Source organism: Wasmannia auropunctata, unplaced genomic scaffold, assembly GCF_000956235.1.
Source record: "Wasmannia auropunctata unplaced genomic scaffold, wasmannia.A_1.0 LD334327.1, whole genome shotgun sequence".
Lineage (NCBI taxonomy): Eukaryota > Metazoa > Arthropoda > Insecta > Hymenoptera > Formicidae > Wasmannia > Wasmannia auropunctata.
The window spans coordinates 36,816-53,971 of NW_012028563.1; the positions used below are offsets into that span (position 1 = coordinate 36,816).

General features: G+C 37.1%; 2 protein-coding genes and 1 long non-coding RNA gene across 9 annotated transcripts in view; 2 read left to right on the plus strand and 1 right to left on the minus strand.

The window, feature by feature from the left end:
• Positions 1-6,369, plus strand: part of LOC105458773 (disco-interacting protein 2) — a 35,400-nt gene extending 29,031 nt beyond the window's left edge. For 4 of the 6 annotated variants that reach the window (XM_011704311.1, XM_011704312.1, XM_011704307.1 and 1 more), the window contains 6 exons: positions 964-1,094; positions 1,200-1,586; positions 1,665-2,000; positions 2,106-2,402; positions 2,479-3,035; positions 3,183-6,369. In XM_011704311.1, the coding sequence (XP_011702613.1) occupies positions 964-1,094; positions 1,200-1,586; positions 1,665-2,000; positions 2,106-2,402; positions 2,479-3,035; positions 3,183-3,435 (1,961 nt within the window). In that variant the 3' untranslated portion in view covers positions 3,436-6,369. The remainder of the gene's footprint in view (positions 1-963; positions 1,095-1,199; positions 1,587-1,664; positions 2,001-2,105; positions 2,403-2,478; positions 3,036-3,182) is intronic. The other 2 variants (XM_011704313.1, XM_011704308.1) reach the window with 1 other exon arrangement.
• Positions 6,370-7,730: 1,361 nt separating this feature from the next.
• Positions 7,731-10,978, minus strand: LOC105458774. The gene is made up of 2 exons (XR_975576.1): positions 8,363-10,978; positions 7,731-8,213 (listed from the first exon to the last, which is right to left on the minus strand). It is a non-coding gene; the product is annotated as an uncharacterized LOC105458774 (long non-coding RNA).
• Positions 10,979-12,113: 1,135 nt separating this feature from the next.
• LOC105458775 (band 3 anion transport protein) overlaps positions 12,114-17,156 on the plus strand; it is a 39,668-nt gene continuing 34,625 nt past the window's right edge. For both annotated transcript variants that reach the window (XM_011704315.1, XM_011704317.1), the window contains exon 1: positions 12,114-12,393. The gene's annotated coding sequence lies outside the window, so the exon portion shown is untranslated. The remainder of the gene's footprint in view (positions 12,394-17,156) is intronic.

The following is a 17,156-nucleotide window of genomic DNA, read 5'->3' on the forward strand; positions in this document are numbered from 1 at the left end:
CTTTCTAGAATTCTATTTATGTAGCACCAAGAAATTTCGTACATCTATACAAAATTGTTGGTAGGCTTCAGAAATCTGGCACACACACTTGCATGGTGTAATGTCTTTTGTACATACCGGTATTTCAAAGTAGATGTCTAAGAATCGCGATATAATTTATTTGTCTATTTATATATATTTATTTGTAATATCTTTTTTAATTAAATGAATATTTGGAGTATTTAAGTATTAACTAAGTGTCTTACAAGATTCAATTTATTAACGATTAAATACAAATATGCATCTTTTTGAGACACTATGTGGAGGATACGTTGTAACATTGTGTTATATCTTCATGGAAAATTTACTTGGGATTCACATTTGTTACAAAATATTGGAGATTAGATTAGAATACAACGTTATCGCATATCTTGTATTTTATTAACAATCCTTACACAGTTAATTTATGTACGCTTAGCATGTTATTTCATTTTTCCTTCTTTTGGCTGAGTTCCGAATATAGTTCCGAATATCCTAGTGTAGTAGTGTCCTAATTAAGTGCGAACATAATTTCACCGATTAGCAAAAGGTTGTCTTTTACTGAACTATTTTATTGCTGGAGAGACCTTTTTTTTAGCTTCTTGCATTTAATGCTTTTTTATACTTTCTTTTTTTAATTTCACGTTGGTATTTAATGTATAACGTAATCAATCTGGGATCTGTGTATAATTAGTTTGGACTGTACAATTAAAAGAAAGACATTTGGAAATTCAAGAATCCATGGATCCAAAGATTTGTGAATGCGCGTTAAAGCGTTAGACCTGTGGAGCGGAAGACCTATGAACGCTTATATTGTTGGCTCCGATGGCGAAAACCGATTGCTTTGATTTTTCCGGCCTCAGTCAGGGAAGAGTGTGTGAGCTACTCATTATTGGGTTGAGTGTTTGTGTTGGTTTACTAACGGAATGGTGCGGGGGCGTGTAGCGGGGGATTCTGTTGCAGATGTCGGTCCAGCCAGTGTTATGGTAGGGAATATTGTCCAAGGCAACCGATTAGCCTCTGCACAGGGACGAGATATGGGTGTCCTAGACGAGGACAGTGATAATGCCAAAAAGGTTTGTAAGTTTAATGAAAGCCTATTATACATATATGTATAGCGAGGAAGAGAGAAGAAAGAGCGACTTATTTATATATTATACATGTTCTTGTTCATCTTTTAGTACCAATTTATCTCCGAAATTCTACGGTGGCGCGCTGTCAGTACTTCGGATCATGTGATATTTACGTCGTTAAACGCAAAGGGCACCGTGGCTACCTCATTGTCCTGCTCGCAGTTGCATAAGAAGGCCGAGAGGATCGGGAATCTACTCTTAGATCGAGGAAGGGTCAACACTGGGGACCATGTAGCGCTCATCTTCCCACCCGGTACCGATCTGATATGCGCGTTTTACGGTTGTTTGTACGTTGGCGCTGTACCGGTAACCATCAGGCCACCTCATCCGCAAAATCTCCAAACGACCTTGCCGACCGTTCGCATGATTGTGGACGTCAGCAAATCCGTCCTCGTATTGACTAACCAAACTCTTCTCAAGTTGTTGAAGACAAAGGTAATTATGAAAATGTTCGATTGTAATGTCAATTGGAAAGCGATGCACGTCACTGATCGATGTTGTTGTTTCGCATAGGAAGCGAACAACGTGGTCGACGTGAAGAGTTGGCCGATGATTCTAGATATGGACGACATGCCAAAGAAGAAACTACCGGTGATGTATCGGGCACCCACCGCGGAAATGCTAGCCTATCTGGACTTCAGTGTTTCGACAACGGGCATGCTCGCCGGCATCAAGATGTCTCACGCGGCGGTCACTTCGTTGTGCCGTGCCATGAAGTTAGCGTGCGAGCTCTATCCCTCCAGACATATCGCTCTCTGCCTGGATCCATACTCGGGCCTCGGTTTTGCCTTATGGTGTCTCAGCAGTATATACAGTGGACATCATTCTATACTGATACCACCATCCGAGGTAAGTATCTCGATACCTGTGCTCAGTGAAGAGATTAACAATAACAAGTAAAAATCAATCGATATATGAAGAGATTTCATTTTATCGTTTTGTTGTCATTATCAGGTGGAAGCCAATCCTGCACTCTGGTTATCGGCGGTTAGCCAGTCCAGAGTAAGAGACACATTCTGTTCATACGGCGTTATGGAGCTATGTACTAAGGGACTCGGCTCCTCGGTTCACGCACTTAAGGCGCGAGGCGTCAGTCTGGCATGCGTGAGAACATGCGTTGTCGTCGCCGAGGAAAGGCCACGGATAGCGTTAACGACAAGTTTTAGTAAGCTGTTCTCCGCACTCGGTCTGAGTCCGCGCGCGGTCTCCACCTCATTTGGCTGCAGAGTGAACACTGCCATTTGTTTACAGGTAAAATTGATTGTCGGAATTAATCGAATTGGATCCTCAATATTTATTCTTATATTTCCTTGATTCTGTTCCGCAGGGAGCATCCAGTCCGGAACCCTCGACAGTTTATGTGGACCTTCGTGCATTACGTAACGACCGAGTATCTCTGGTGGAACGAGGCAGTCCGCATTCTCTGTGTTTGATGGAATCGGGCAAATTATTGCCCGGCGTAAAAGTAATTATCGCAAATCCCGAAACCAAGGGTCAATGCGGTGACTCGCATCTAGGCGAGATCTGGGTACAGTCGTCGCACAATGCGAGTGGTTACTTCACAATCTATGGCGATGAGAGCGATTATGCTGATCACTTCAACGCGCGACTGGTTACTGGTAATACGAGCGAGGTCTATGCGCGGACCGGCTACCTTGGCTTCCTGAGAAGGACCGAGAGCGTTCAGCAGTCGGTGATTAGCGACGTACCTGGTGATACTAACAATGTGCCCGAGGCTGATCTCGTGCCAAGCGACCCGGAACTTCATGACGCCGTATTCGTTGTCGGCGCTCTTGATGAGGCCATCCTACTACGAGGTATGCGCTACCATCCGATAGACATCGAGAACAGTGTCATGCGGTGCCACAAGAAAATCGCAGAATGGTAAGTCTTTTTAAATTCTAATGCAATTTGGATATTTTGTATTCTATAATATTGTGTGCAGTTACAAATCTCTGTATTCTCTTATTCTCAATCTTTGTATTGGCGATTCACTACTAATAATCGAATATTATCGTATTTTTTTTCCAGCGCTGTGTTCACATGGACCAATCTTCTAGTGGTAGTGGTAGAATTGGACGGTAGCGAAAGTGAGGCCCTCGATCTCGTAGCTCTGGTGACGAGCGCTGTGCTCGAGGAACATCATTTGGTGGTCGGCGTAGTTGTCGTAGTGGATCCTGGTGTGGTACCCATTAATTCACGTGGTGAAAAGCAACGGATGCACCTGCGCGACGGCTTTCTCGCGGACCAGCTCGATCCTATCTACGTGGCGTACAATATGTGAATGAGTGTGCGAAAAAAAAGTTCTTACTCTCTCTGTATTCCGCCCTCCTTCTCGCCGATAGTTCTTATCCGATATATTGAGGCTGCAGTGGAACTTCATTCGCGAGGACGATTAGCTCCAAATAATTATGGAACAAGCGGCAAGAATTCTAATTTGTTTTATTTAACTATTTATGAAAGTTTTATTGGGCTATGAATATACTTTAAAGTTTCAAATTTGGAATCTGTGGATTTGATTATCAGATTTATAAGATCAGGTTCCGCGAGCTTTAACCTCTAGAGAACGGGAAGCCGATTTATCGGCTTTTATTGATTTAAATGAATTTAACGTGATTTCTGAATTTTATAGTAAAATATATCATTTTTTGTTCTAATAATTTTATTTTTTTGTATTATATTGATATTTTATTGTTTATACATGTACTGATATAGTAGATTGATATAATCTGTATTTCTTATCTCTCGATCTTGAAAATTTTCATATATTTCTATATCATAGATTCCATTATAAAAGGTATGAAAATTATTCTAATAAAATATTTTAACAACAAAAATTGTTTTTTTTGAAAAAAACAACAATTTGTTTATCATTCCAAACGAGAAGTCGAGCTCTAGAGCGATCTCATCTTTTTTATAGATCATTACTATGGCTTATATCTTCAAGTTTTAAATTGAAAGTTATAAAAGTCTAGAAAACTGCAAATCACCCCCGTTCTTTAAAGGTTAATCAGTTAATCAGCGCACAAGATTCGTTATTAGCACAAATGAGCAAAAGATTGAAGTAAAAAGTAAATGAACAAAAATATCACGATAAATGGAGTTCTACTGCATGTATTAAGGAATGTTAATGCATTCCAAGCAAGTATTACTGGCAAAAGGTATGTATGTACAAAACAGTTTAAAAATTCGACTGCCACAAATTCTTGAAACTGATTAAATCGAGAAATCAGTATTACATTACGTATATTATATATAATAAAAATGATCGATGACAAATCATACAATCGATGGTGAACAGTATCAGTAAATATAAAACTCGCAGTTTGCCAGCATGTTCCGATGTCCAACAAAATTTTGTCGCCAATGAATATTGCATCTTTCAACTGTCGATAACGATCAATTTCTACAATGTTGAAATTGCACAAACCGATCGTATTTTTTATTTCGATTCTTATACTTGCAAAATGAAGGATGCACGAAAATAAAGCGACACGCACAAAATCGCAGTTTTGTACATTTCAAGCCAAAGTCCTTGTGTCGTAAAATGCGCGAACATACTGATGTACATTAGTTTACAATTTCACTGCGAAAAACAGCCCCTCTCGTTGACGGGAGCAATGAAAGATTTTGTCGCAAAGGCGATTCGACAATATTCGTTTACAATCATTTTTTATGATTGTTAGTCATACATGTTTTTACTATTGAGTAGCAGTCGAATTCGATAATTATTTAGAATCGATCAGATATTTTATTCTCCCAATTTTGTCCGCACAAATGAGTATAAGTATGGAACTAGCTCAAACTCGCGTTTTAAGGATGTAGGTAACTTTGTGTAATATCGACTTTAGGGCTTTCATTTGTTTTATTTTATTTTAATCATTTACACTCGTATCGCAAAATCGGAAATGTCAAACGGACAGCACGGCCTATATTTATTAAATATAAAGATAAGATTAGAGACAGTTTTAGTAAAAAGAAATCTTAAAGTCCAATAGAAAATTTAACACAAGGGAAACTTTTTATATTAACATTTTATACAAAATGTATTTGAATAATTTTATATACAGACTGATTGAACTCTAAAACAAGACTAGCATACAGGAAGAGATTTCTTTTTCTTTTTTTTAATTAACTTTTTTATTTGAACTTTGTCTATAAAAGTGAAACGCGTCAAGCCCGGAAGTCGATCGCGATTTATATCTCTTATGACTTTCTTCATTCACAAGAATTCTTTTTTTACAAATATGTACAGTTGTTGATAGCTCTTTAATTTAATATCTTTTTAAACATATGACGACATATACGATATACACAGCATATAACGCGTATCGTTGTGAGTATTATGAGACATTGCGATTATAATAATCGCATGTTATAGTACTCACGTGTATTTGTTGCGCGTCGAAGACTGGCATTAATTGTGAATATTACCTTATTGGCGAAACATTATTTTTTTATTACCGTTATCGATTCTTTATAAACTGTTTCTGTTTTTCCATTGATAATTGTGTTATCTAATTGTGTTGTCTTATTTTCAATCCTTAACGGAATTTAATTCGGGAGGAAATAAGATTTGAAAAGAAAAGCTTAATTTTTTGCAGCGTACATTTATATTTAAGGTAATTTGACGACCTCATCTATGAGCTATTTATGACATTTGCGCGAATGAGCGTCCACGAACAATCGCAAGTATTTATCGGCGACAATTTCGTCAGTGCAATACACACACATGGCATAGTGATTTATTAAGCGCTTGCAGATAATGATTGATCGTACCGGACTCTCGATGTACACAGGCGGCTTTTGTAAATACGTAACATGAGGAAGAGATTTCTCTCTCTCTCTCTCTCTCTCTTTCTCTCCTCCCTTCCTCCCTCTCTCGTCCCACGCATGCTTCCCTATTTTGCGAGCTGTTCATTCACTATCCTTTCTCTTGTTTACTTTTATCTATTTCCCCATCTTTTCGTTGATAAGCTATCGTGCCATGTTACTTGCCTTGTGTTACTTCCGCACTTTTACGCACGGAAAAAAATGCATGCCCGTAAATAGCCACATTTGCACAGGCTTGATTGCGCTGATAGCCGCAGTTAATTGACTATTATTCGAGTTTTGTATCATTTCCTTCTTCCTTTTAAGTCCTAATTTATTATAACTACATGTTATCGCTATAATCATAATGTAAACAAAGAAAAAATACAACTTAATAGCACAGGTACTCAACTTAGCTGACTTAATCATAATTGATCTCATCTTGTTCTTGATTATACAATTTTTGACATACCCAGTGTACAGATGACTCCTCTCCAATCCTATTACAGATTTGTAATTATTCTTATAATTAGCGAGTTTCCCGAAAACATAAATTAGCCATGTGTGATTAATTGACGTGTTATTAGCGCTTCAACACAAATTTTTAACCGAATTAAATGTGAAAATAAACAGTTACAAACTTCGTTCCTTTACTATAGCATGAGAAGAATTTTATAGAATCTTTTCTTTTTTATAGAATTTGATTTAACATTTGATAAATTTCGCCTTTTGCAATGCAAATGCATTATATAGTGTTGCCTCGAAATTCAGAGATTAACTTTTTATTTTTCCAAGGAACGCTTCTCCCAAAAAGGGATTTATATATGCGAAGATATAAATTATTAAATATTACTCTCGTGGATTTAGAAGAGTCAGACTAATACAAATATTTTCTAGAGCACTCGATGATCCTTAGTGAAGATCTGGATTTTGAAGTATTTTGTATATCGAGCTTGTAATAATGTCAATCGATTTCTTTCTCCGTGCATGGAAGAAATTCTAATACACAGATACCTCCCCGAGGAAAGTAGGAAATGTGCAATGAACGATTTTTACATTTGAACGAGACGAGGCTGTTATAACTATAATGATGTCGATTATAACAGCAAGCTGCTAGATCCGTAGATAACTGGATTCTTTGGTCCTCGACTTGGATTTGTGAATTATAGGTATACTCACGGTTTAGCATTTCAACCCTTTCGCGCGCGCGATTATACAAACGAACGTTTTATAAGAACTTTGCAAGCATGTATTTTAAAACCATAGACTGTAGATGCAGTCTTAGGCTATTAGAAGGCGAAAGGGTTAAGCAGAGCATTGATGTAACAGATTATCGGATCCCTCGCGGATTCTCGCAGTCTCCCCGAGTTATTCTTGCATCTGGAAACATTTTATTCAAGCGTCTGTATGTGATCAATCCGTTAGCGCCCAAAATCTTTCACCTTAGTAATGGCCAATAATTGGATCCAAAAGATGATACCACAATAAAGTAAAGAAGAAATGGATCGAGAAGCAAGAAGTATTTATTAATACGAATACCAGATGGGCGTTAACGGACTGATCTTATGTTTTATATAAAACGGATCGGAAATGTTATTTCTATCAAGTGCATTTAATTTTAGGGAGGCACATCCTTAGTCGTGATCAAAAATGGAAAGCGATTTCGAACCTGGTTAAGATAAAGTACACACGATGCGATGATATATATGTAACCATTTATACTACGATGCATACGGATAATCAATTCCGCAATTAATCACTATACAATCACTATGCAACTTGGAAAGGAGTTTTATATTAAAATGTTACGTGCCACTATACATATAATACCAATAACAATTTTTGGTTGATTTTATACGTAATCGCTATGTTCTTATCCTATACTGGACGAGCATGACCGATGCACCAGATGAGCTAGAGAACAATTGTCGATTTGAAGGATCCTTGCGTATAGCCTTATCAGTGTGTCGCAGGTCGGAGTACATGCGTGTGTGTGTACGTGCGAGTGTGCGAATATGAGAAACTTGGTTATACTATGTATAAATGTCGATAATTAGTTAATAGGGATGTAGCATAGCGTATCGGTACATGTTTCGCGCGGCTGAAAAGTCGATCGAGAGAGAGTCGAGGAGAGGATCTGCAGCGCTGCGTAGGAACGCAGGATCCCGATCGGTCCCTAAGCTCCAATCCTAGAAATCGAATCTGGAGCCGATCTACGAATCGGTACCTAGGCCAGCACATGGTCTAAGGCTGTGTATATAAAATAACACCCTGCGTTAGAATTTATTAAGGTATAGTTTGTACGTTGAGCTATATATATATATATATTATATATACATATTATATATTATTATTATTATTATTATTATCACGAATAATATAACGGTTACTGTCTTTACCAAGCCGATAGTATCATCATGCCTCATGTATCACATTAAACGGACATATTAATATTCGCTTGTTCGTACCATCTCCGACGGCGTCCTTTCACGATCCATGCATTTCTCCCGTCTGACGTCATACTCATCTCGGAGCATGAGCAATTCCGAAAAAATTCCTGGCGGGAGGATATCTTACCGAAAGTGATAAATCAGCGACGGCTAAAGCTAGGCATTTTATTTGAAAAATATTTTTGTCACGTTTAAATCCCGATGTCACTGTTTCGTAATTGATTTATAGGCAGAACTTTACTAACCGAGAAGTATTAAATGAGTACGAGTCTTCGCGCGACACATGTATATACATGTAATACTGGTAGTACACGAATTAATTCAAGTATCGAGAATCGATCGTATAAAAAATCGACTGGCCGGAGCGAGTGTTGTTGACAATTTGACGTGTCGTAAACGATCTATGCTAGTATGCTCTTTATTGTCTAATCGATAACAATTTGTGACGGCGTTCGAGGATGCATTTAACGCATTGTTGACCTTGCTGTGATATCGTTCGCGTGTATTATTATTCAACGAGCATCTTGACAGATTTTCCCATCGAGATGCTTAATTTTTCAGAGAAAAAGAGATGAATGTGTGTGTGCGCGCGCACGTCGTTACGTGTAAGGCACGTTGTATAATATTTTAAAGCATTGGGAAGAGTAGAACTGCTACTTTTTGATCAGGCTTCATTCAGGTGATGGTATAGGCAAGCGAGATTACAGTATAGTAATGCATTAAATCGAAAATTTGTTCGATATGAGCTACTAATATGAACTACTAATTTTGATTTCTTCGCGTAATAAGCAAGGCGATTCTTTGTTAAAATAACCACCTAGATAGCAAAATGCTATAGCAGTATGCCAACAGGAAATTTGATCATGATTATATAGAGCAGATTTCTATCCACTGTGCCTTCTTTATGTTTAGTTTCTACCGTAATAATATTGCTAGTATAATATATAGCAACAGGAATGGAGCATGATGATGTCGCAGAGTCTGCTCGTTTTCTGATACATTTCTTCCAATAATAGAAAAATAGCAGACTGCAGTGTCCAACTGCTGTCAAGTTCTATTGACATGATATGCAACACACAGTTTGCAATACATTCTCTTAGCAGGTTTGGCTTCTGGACAAATAACATATCCTAACATCATTATTTCATTAATTTTTTCAACTTCTATATGGAGCAGTAGGACTTCTCAAGAGAATCTCAGTTCCTTGAAGGTTTTGTATATAGTATTTTAGTTCTTTACATGAATATTATAAGACCGCTGTCTGCTCCTTCTGATGGATAATAAGCTATACATATATCTGTAGTGTGCCTCTAATAGATATAAGGAGCCTTAGTAACGCATAGTTCATTAAAAATTTATAAGGGAGGTTTTTATGGCAAAGATATTTTTGATGGTTTGCCATTGCCTTCCGAGAAGTAGCGATCGAATAAAATTGCATGTTCTAACTGGATTTCATCATTCACAGATCAGTCTTTGGCAATCATGCAATTCGTGCGCCACGATCATCACTATCTTGATATCAAAAGTAAAAATTGATTTGATTTTGCAAAAATGAAAATTTAGAATTTCTAAAAAAGAGAATGAGAATTTAGTTGTGAAGGACGGGATAAATATAGTAAATCCTATCAGACAATTTTGAAAAGAAGTTTAGAAGCTGTTCTTGTATTTAAGATTGCAACACGGATGACGCAATAAAAGGTCTAATATTATTTTCAGGATGTAACAAAATATTGAATTTTATCCTTGTAAGAAATTTAGAGGGAGGGGAGATACTAGTGATCTAAATGAAAAAATTCTACGATAGCAGTTGCGGTATGTATCCGCGTCCGGCCTAAAATAAAATTTACGAACTTTTGGAATATTGCGCAGAAGAGAGTAATCGGGGTTGTTTCCCCGGACGATATAAAAGCTACGCCATATAAACGACCGTTACGTTGATCCTGTGCGGTTTGCATAAATGCATATGCAGTTTACAAAGTGGAGGTATTCGGAATACTTGTTGCAAATGCATGCATACGTGATCGGCGCGCCATACGCCGTCCGGTAATCTACATATACCGGCTGATAGCACAAGATGACGAGTGAAAAAATGGGACAAACGGATTTGAGCGTGCGATGTATATTCATTAAAAAGCCAGAGGCGTGGGGAGAATTCGCGAACTTCGACCGAGTCTTCCATGACCGACCCAATTCGCTGTCCGCCACGAAGAGATCGGTACACGTGCTGTATTTGCACACTGGAAAGTTATTGAAATAGCATGGCAAAATGCGATCGCGTCGTGTCACGAACGCTGCTCGCGGACGAAATATGAGGAAGTTTTAAAGTGCAATAAATAGTACACTCGTATACATACAACTCGATATTTCTCTTCATTCCATAACGAAAATACTAGCGTACACAGCTATAGTGCAGCGCATTTCCTTATTCTCGTTGTCGACAACGCGCGGGGAGTGACCCAAAAAAAATCAATATCTGCAGTGGTTCGGATTTACATGCGCTTTTTCATACGTGAATAGTTTGCAAATGAAACCAAGCGTCACCTATATATTTTATTTTATATAATACACGTGCTGGTGCATATATATTTGCGTTCATTGAACATTAAATGAAATAAACACAGCTAGTGTAATGACGGCATTTTATTTTATTCTAGAGATATTCTAGAGATATGCATACTCTTCTATATGAAAGAACAGTAGCGTAATATAAAGAAAAAAATAATGATAAGACAGCGTAAAAGTCTTACAATTAGATACAATAAAAGGAAGAAACAGAGAATATAAATATTAGGAATTAAGCAAAAGTCAGAGGCAGACAATGAGATGTTTTGTCTTCTGACCTTTGCCTAATCCTTATGTTCAATTCCTTGTTCCTTATTTTCTCTTATTGTGCTGAGTTCTAACGCGGAAATGTATTAAAAGAACACGCAGAAAAAATAGGAAGAGGATAGGAGGGAAAAAATATACAGTATACACGCTGATGAAAATTTTTTTTAGAATTTTTTATATAATTTTTCAGAATTTTTCAGGAAATTTTTGTATAATTTTATACAACCTTTTGAAAATTTCACAGATTTTTCTACGAATTGGAATACTTTTCGAAAATACTGAAAAAGTTAAATTTACATCTTTTCTAGAATTCTTCATGAATTTTGAAATGTTCTAAGATTTCTTATTTAATTATAATTTTCAAAGAAAACTTATAAAATCTGAAGAAGTTTAAGATATTTTTCAGAAATCTCTCGTAAATTTAAAATATGGAAAAAATTCGGCTCGAAAAAATATGAGATATATGAGAACTTCTTTCACCAGGGCATAAAAAAGGAAACAACAAAAATTAAAATAAAATTTAAAAAGTAAAAATATTTATAAAGACGTCGATTGCGAAAACGACGACGGCGCCGGCGCGCGAGCGAGTAAACTCGCTCCGGGCTTCGGGGAGACCCGGGTCGAGTCACGCGATTGGCTGTTCAAGCCGGCCGGCCGGCCGGCCGGCCGGTCGCGAAAGTTCTATTCCCGCTACTCCTTTCTCTCGTCTCTCTTCGTCCCTCCGACCGAAGCGCGGCAAACGTGCGAACGTGCGAGCGAGCGAGCGAGCGAATGAGCGAAATGTGTGGACGTCGTTTCCCAAGGGAAGCCGAAGCAGCCTGTTCGCCCCGTTCGTTTGTTGGCCAGTCAGTTTGTCAACGGCGTTGCTCTCACGCGCACGATCGCCGCGCATCGCTTTCGAGTCGCGAGTATAACACAAGTAATTACGGAATAACGTAAACACACCCCGTGCGTGTCATCCGTGTATCTTCTCCGACGTTGCCGTGACGTGAAATCCGGCCGGAAACGTGTGTACGTCGAGGAGAAGCGCGGAGGAGAGGAGTTCAGAGCTCGAGGTGCGGACTGTGGGTACGGTCGCGGCTCGTGCGCGGCCACGGCCACGCTGCCGTCCGCGCGAGTGGTGCGCGTTGAACGATCGATTCGGAATCTAGGTATGTACGTACATAGATCGTTATGCGCGTGGATCGCACATTCGCACGCCGGCCGGATTCGTCGGCCGCGCGCCGTGCCAGAACTGCCGGATTCCGGACCGCGACTTACCATGCTCTACGATTATTTCGACAAATTACAACAATCCGCAGTATCTGCACTCATCTAAAAGAGACTGATCGTTCTCTCGCACATTTGAAAGAAGGAAGAGAAATTATATTGAACCGCGAAAGGTCTTGCGACAGTACAAAATTTTTTACGTTTCTCATTAATATGGATCACGTATATGAATTTTTATATGGGTGAGAACTGAAAGATGGGATTTGTAATAGCGATTTGTAATAGTGTTGTATCCTTTGTCAAAGATAAAGCAAGTCATAGACATACATATACAATGACATATACATTACAATGGCGTTAAGTTATTGTAGAATGAAAATCACCTTTTTTTTTCACCTCGATTGTGATATCAGTCGTGACTTAAATGTCACGCCGGGCGCGCTGTTTGTTGCCCGTACGCGTTTACCTTTGCGGTTTGCCGGCAACATGATCATTAAACACCGATTTTTGTGTTACGCAATAAACTGTCGAGATTTTTTGTTGTTTGTAAAAAAATTGCGCTAAATTATTTGTGCAGGAATTGGTGAGCAAGATATAATATTTACTATTCGAGTCCTGCATCGGGCATTCGGTGGAATGCATGCGAGGCAACAAAAATTTATCTGTCAGCGCGATAAATGCGAATAGATAAAGCTTTTTGGTTTGTGCGAAATTGGAGGAAATAATAAAACTAAATAATATTTATTTTTCTCTTTACGAAAATTTGTATAAAATCTGATGATGAAAATTTTTTTATGTTATTTTTTAAAAAGTTTAAAATATTTTTAATTTATGAAAATTTATAAAAAAATACTTTAAACTTGTACAAATTTTATAAAGTTTTCTTCCAAAATTATAGATAATGAGAATCTTAAAAACTCTTAAAATATTTTAGAATTCACATCAAATTCAAGAAACAATGTAGATCTTTTTCAATACTTATGAAAAGTGCTCTACCTAATTCGTAAAAAATCCATGAAATTTTCCATTCTACAATACGTATGTCGGGTTGTAAGCTGTAAGCCGTAAGAACTGACTAATCGAAATCTTTTTACATTCGGCTGTGATTGATCAATTTTTACGACTTATGGCTTACAATCCGACATACAGTGTATTGTAGAATGATGTATTGTAGAGCCTAAGAAATTATAAAATTTTATAAAAATTTTGAAATTTATGTAGAAATTTTGAAAAATTATGTAAAGAAAGGAAATTTTAAGAAAAATTTTCACTATTCTAAGGAATACTTGAGAAAAGCAAAAGAAACAGAGATCGCGATTGTTATCATATCGCCAATTTATATCATTTAACAAATACGCGCTTTCAAATATCTTTTATACAATTTTTGTAAAATTAAAACCAAAAGATTCTGAGATTTCATTAATTGGCGAACGATTTACGCAAATGAGATACCAACAATACAATTAAAGGATTTTTGATAAACAAACAAAGGACTTTTGATATTTAATAATAGTCGAACAAACAGAAAACGCGGCAAACTCGAGTTCTTATATCATACGAGAAAAAAGTGAAATGAAAAATTATAAAGTAAAACGGAGAAACCGATTGGGCTTGCATTGGGCCAGCATCTCGCAGTCGCCGGGATCACGAAAGCAGGGACGAGAAGGAACGAGAAGTTTCTTCTATTTTCGAACCAGGTTGATGAGAGTGGCTCGCCACGTTTTCTAGGCTGGGATCCGCACATTATACAACTCTTTCCGTCGCTATATGCACGCTCATCCGCCGTTGTTACTTTGTCCTGGGACAGTTATGACTGATGGAGCAATCCGCGCTATGTTAGCTCGTGCCGGAACGGCATAATAATGCGACTGTGATTAGACGAAATGAGAAACATGTCACTCTCCTGTCTGCTAGCGAGATGCAATTTCGAATGCATCGAATATTTGAGAGATACCTGCTCGTGTTTTGTCTTTAATACAAACGATTCGTTAAGTTCCAGAATATTGATTCGTAGCGTGGCTTGTCCCAGAGGTGGTATTGACTCGATAAAAATTACGCGTGAGTTTTGTTATTTATTACCAGGCAATCTAATCAAATTTTTCTAAATGTAAACCAGTTTAAGCGTTCGATATGTCGTAAAATTTATTATTGCAAAGCTAGTTTGTAATTATTTCTTAACATTTCTTAATATGGAGAGAACTGTGAGAGTTATTTTTATCTAAATAATTTAGAGTTACGATCTTTAAAAATATAATTATGATAATTATTTTTAAAGATTATAACTCCTAACTAAAAGAATATAGAGAGAAAAGAATCGTAGGATATGGAGGGTGCAAGTCATATATTTTTTTATGTTATCAGATACTGTCTTATGTTTTTTTGTAGATTAGAACGTAAAAGATGCAGTATTACTTATTATTGAATTATACTTTGTTAAGATGTGTACTGAGGAGGACCCAATCCAAGGGTCAAAACGTCTACTGCAATTTATAATAAAAGTATATTTACGCTACAAGAACTGCGTCGGCTTTAAAAGGCATTTATTTAATTATTTGATTTATTATTTCAAAGCCTAATATCCTCATTTACTTATTTGTATGAAGCTTTGGCAAAAAACATTTAAAGAACTTGAAATTTACGATTCCTTAGAAATAATTGTGTGATAAATTATTTTTATGAATTATACAAAAGAAATACCAGAGAGAAGCAAATTTAGAGCCAATTTTATTATCCGCGAAGGAGTTTCTGTCTGATTCTACAAATTATCATAGTCAAATAAAATTTTTTTTTAACCGGATCCATTAAACAAGTTTGATGTCGTCTTCAAATCTATTAATGGCTAGCCTGTTTTATATCCACCACATGTTGATAATCGTTGGCAAAACTTTTACTATGCGAATTCTTAATGTGAAATGTTTATGCCAGGACACGTTCCACCTTGTGCTTTAATTGCATACGATAAAAGTGATTCATTGAGTTGATGATAAACAATCACCACATAAATGCATAAGTCGCAAGTGATGTTTACGACATTTGAAGCTCATTTTACTTCTATTAAACTAGCCCCCCACCAGTGCCAAATTAATTTTTAAATAGAAATTAAGTGCTCATTAGGTGCTCGAACCGTTTGGCAGAAAATTAAAAAAATATTGGGGGGCTGGCTTAACATTAAGCCTCCCCTCCCAAACAAAATAAATATTTATTGCGTAAATGAAAAAATAAATGCAGCAGAATTAAGTGCTAATTAAGTGCTCCAAGAACGATAAAAATAATTCAAAAATATATTACAGAATTTAAATGTCAGTCAAACGGTCGCCTATAAGAGAGAAATTATGCTAAATAATTAGATGCTTCGACAAAATTGGTATTAAAATGTTTCTTTTTTAATATTATTTAAAGATACCGAGTCGCCGAATTAAGTGCTTGTTCCTTTTGACAGAAATTCTAACTTAAACATCGATCACACGGTTGGCTCACAAGAGAGAAGTGCGATTGATGTTTAAGTTAGAATTTCTGACAAACGGAACGAGCACCTAATTAAAAAAGAAACATTTTAATACCAATTTTGTCGAAGCATCTAATTATTTAGCATAATTTCTCTCTTATAAGCGACCGTTTGACTGACATCTAAGTTCTGTAATATATTTTTGAATTATTTTTATTGTTCTTGGAGCACTTAATTAGCACTTAATTCTGCTGCATTTGTTTTTTCATTTACGCAATAAATATTTATTTTTTTGGGAGGGGGGGGCTAACTTAATGTTAAGCTAGCCCCCCCAATATTTTTTTAATTTTCTACCAAACGATTCGAGCACCTAATGAGGATTTAATTTCTAACTATTTAAACATTAATTTGGCGCTGGTGGGGGGACTAGTTTAATAGAGGTCACTTTGTAATAATGATATATAATTTCGACAACTCTCACAATCGAGTTACGACTTCCAGCTGAGTCGTACGTAAATAAAACCTGTCGAAGTTCCAGTTCGGGTGGAACTCTTGCAGGATTCGTCATCATCATCATCGTCATCAACATCATCATTCACGCTCGATCGTCGCTCGCGCGACGATTATCGTAGTCCGCGCGTCCGATCATCGAAGTCACGAGGCAATCTCGCTTTCAATGAGCTTAATCGTGCACGCGACGTCTCGTGACGATGAATCATCGCCTTGGTGAGGCGTTGAGCACCACGGAGGTTATTATGTCCTTGCTCCCCATATGGAATTTCGACCGCCGATCTAATTGCACGATCCCAAAAAGCAAAAGAAGCTCTCGTAAAAGGATATTGTACGCTCTTCATCGCGAAATACGAAACTAGTACTATCCGTAAACAGAAATTTTTTGAAATAAAGATAGTAAATATATAGAGCTAAAATTTTTTACGCAAAATATAAATTTTAAATTCCATGCACAGATATTAGAAAATATATTTATGTATTTTAAACAGCTGTATGAGATAGGACGATTAAGAAGAATTGAGGCGTAGATGATTAAGAAGAAAGGCGCACCCCGCAATGAGTAGATGACTCGACGTGACACTGCATGCGTAATAATTGTGACGATTTATTTGAAGTGCGGACAGCATGTTAATTGCATCAATTAGATGCTATCACTATAATGGGTCATCGTCGACGTTATATATTATTATGGAGAGAAAGCAATAAAAAGGAAGAAAGTGTGTGTGTGTGTGTGTGTGTGTGTGTGTG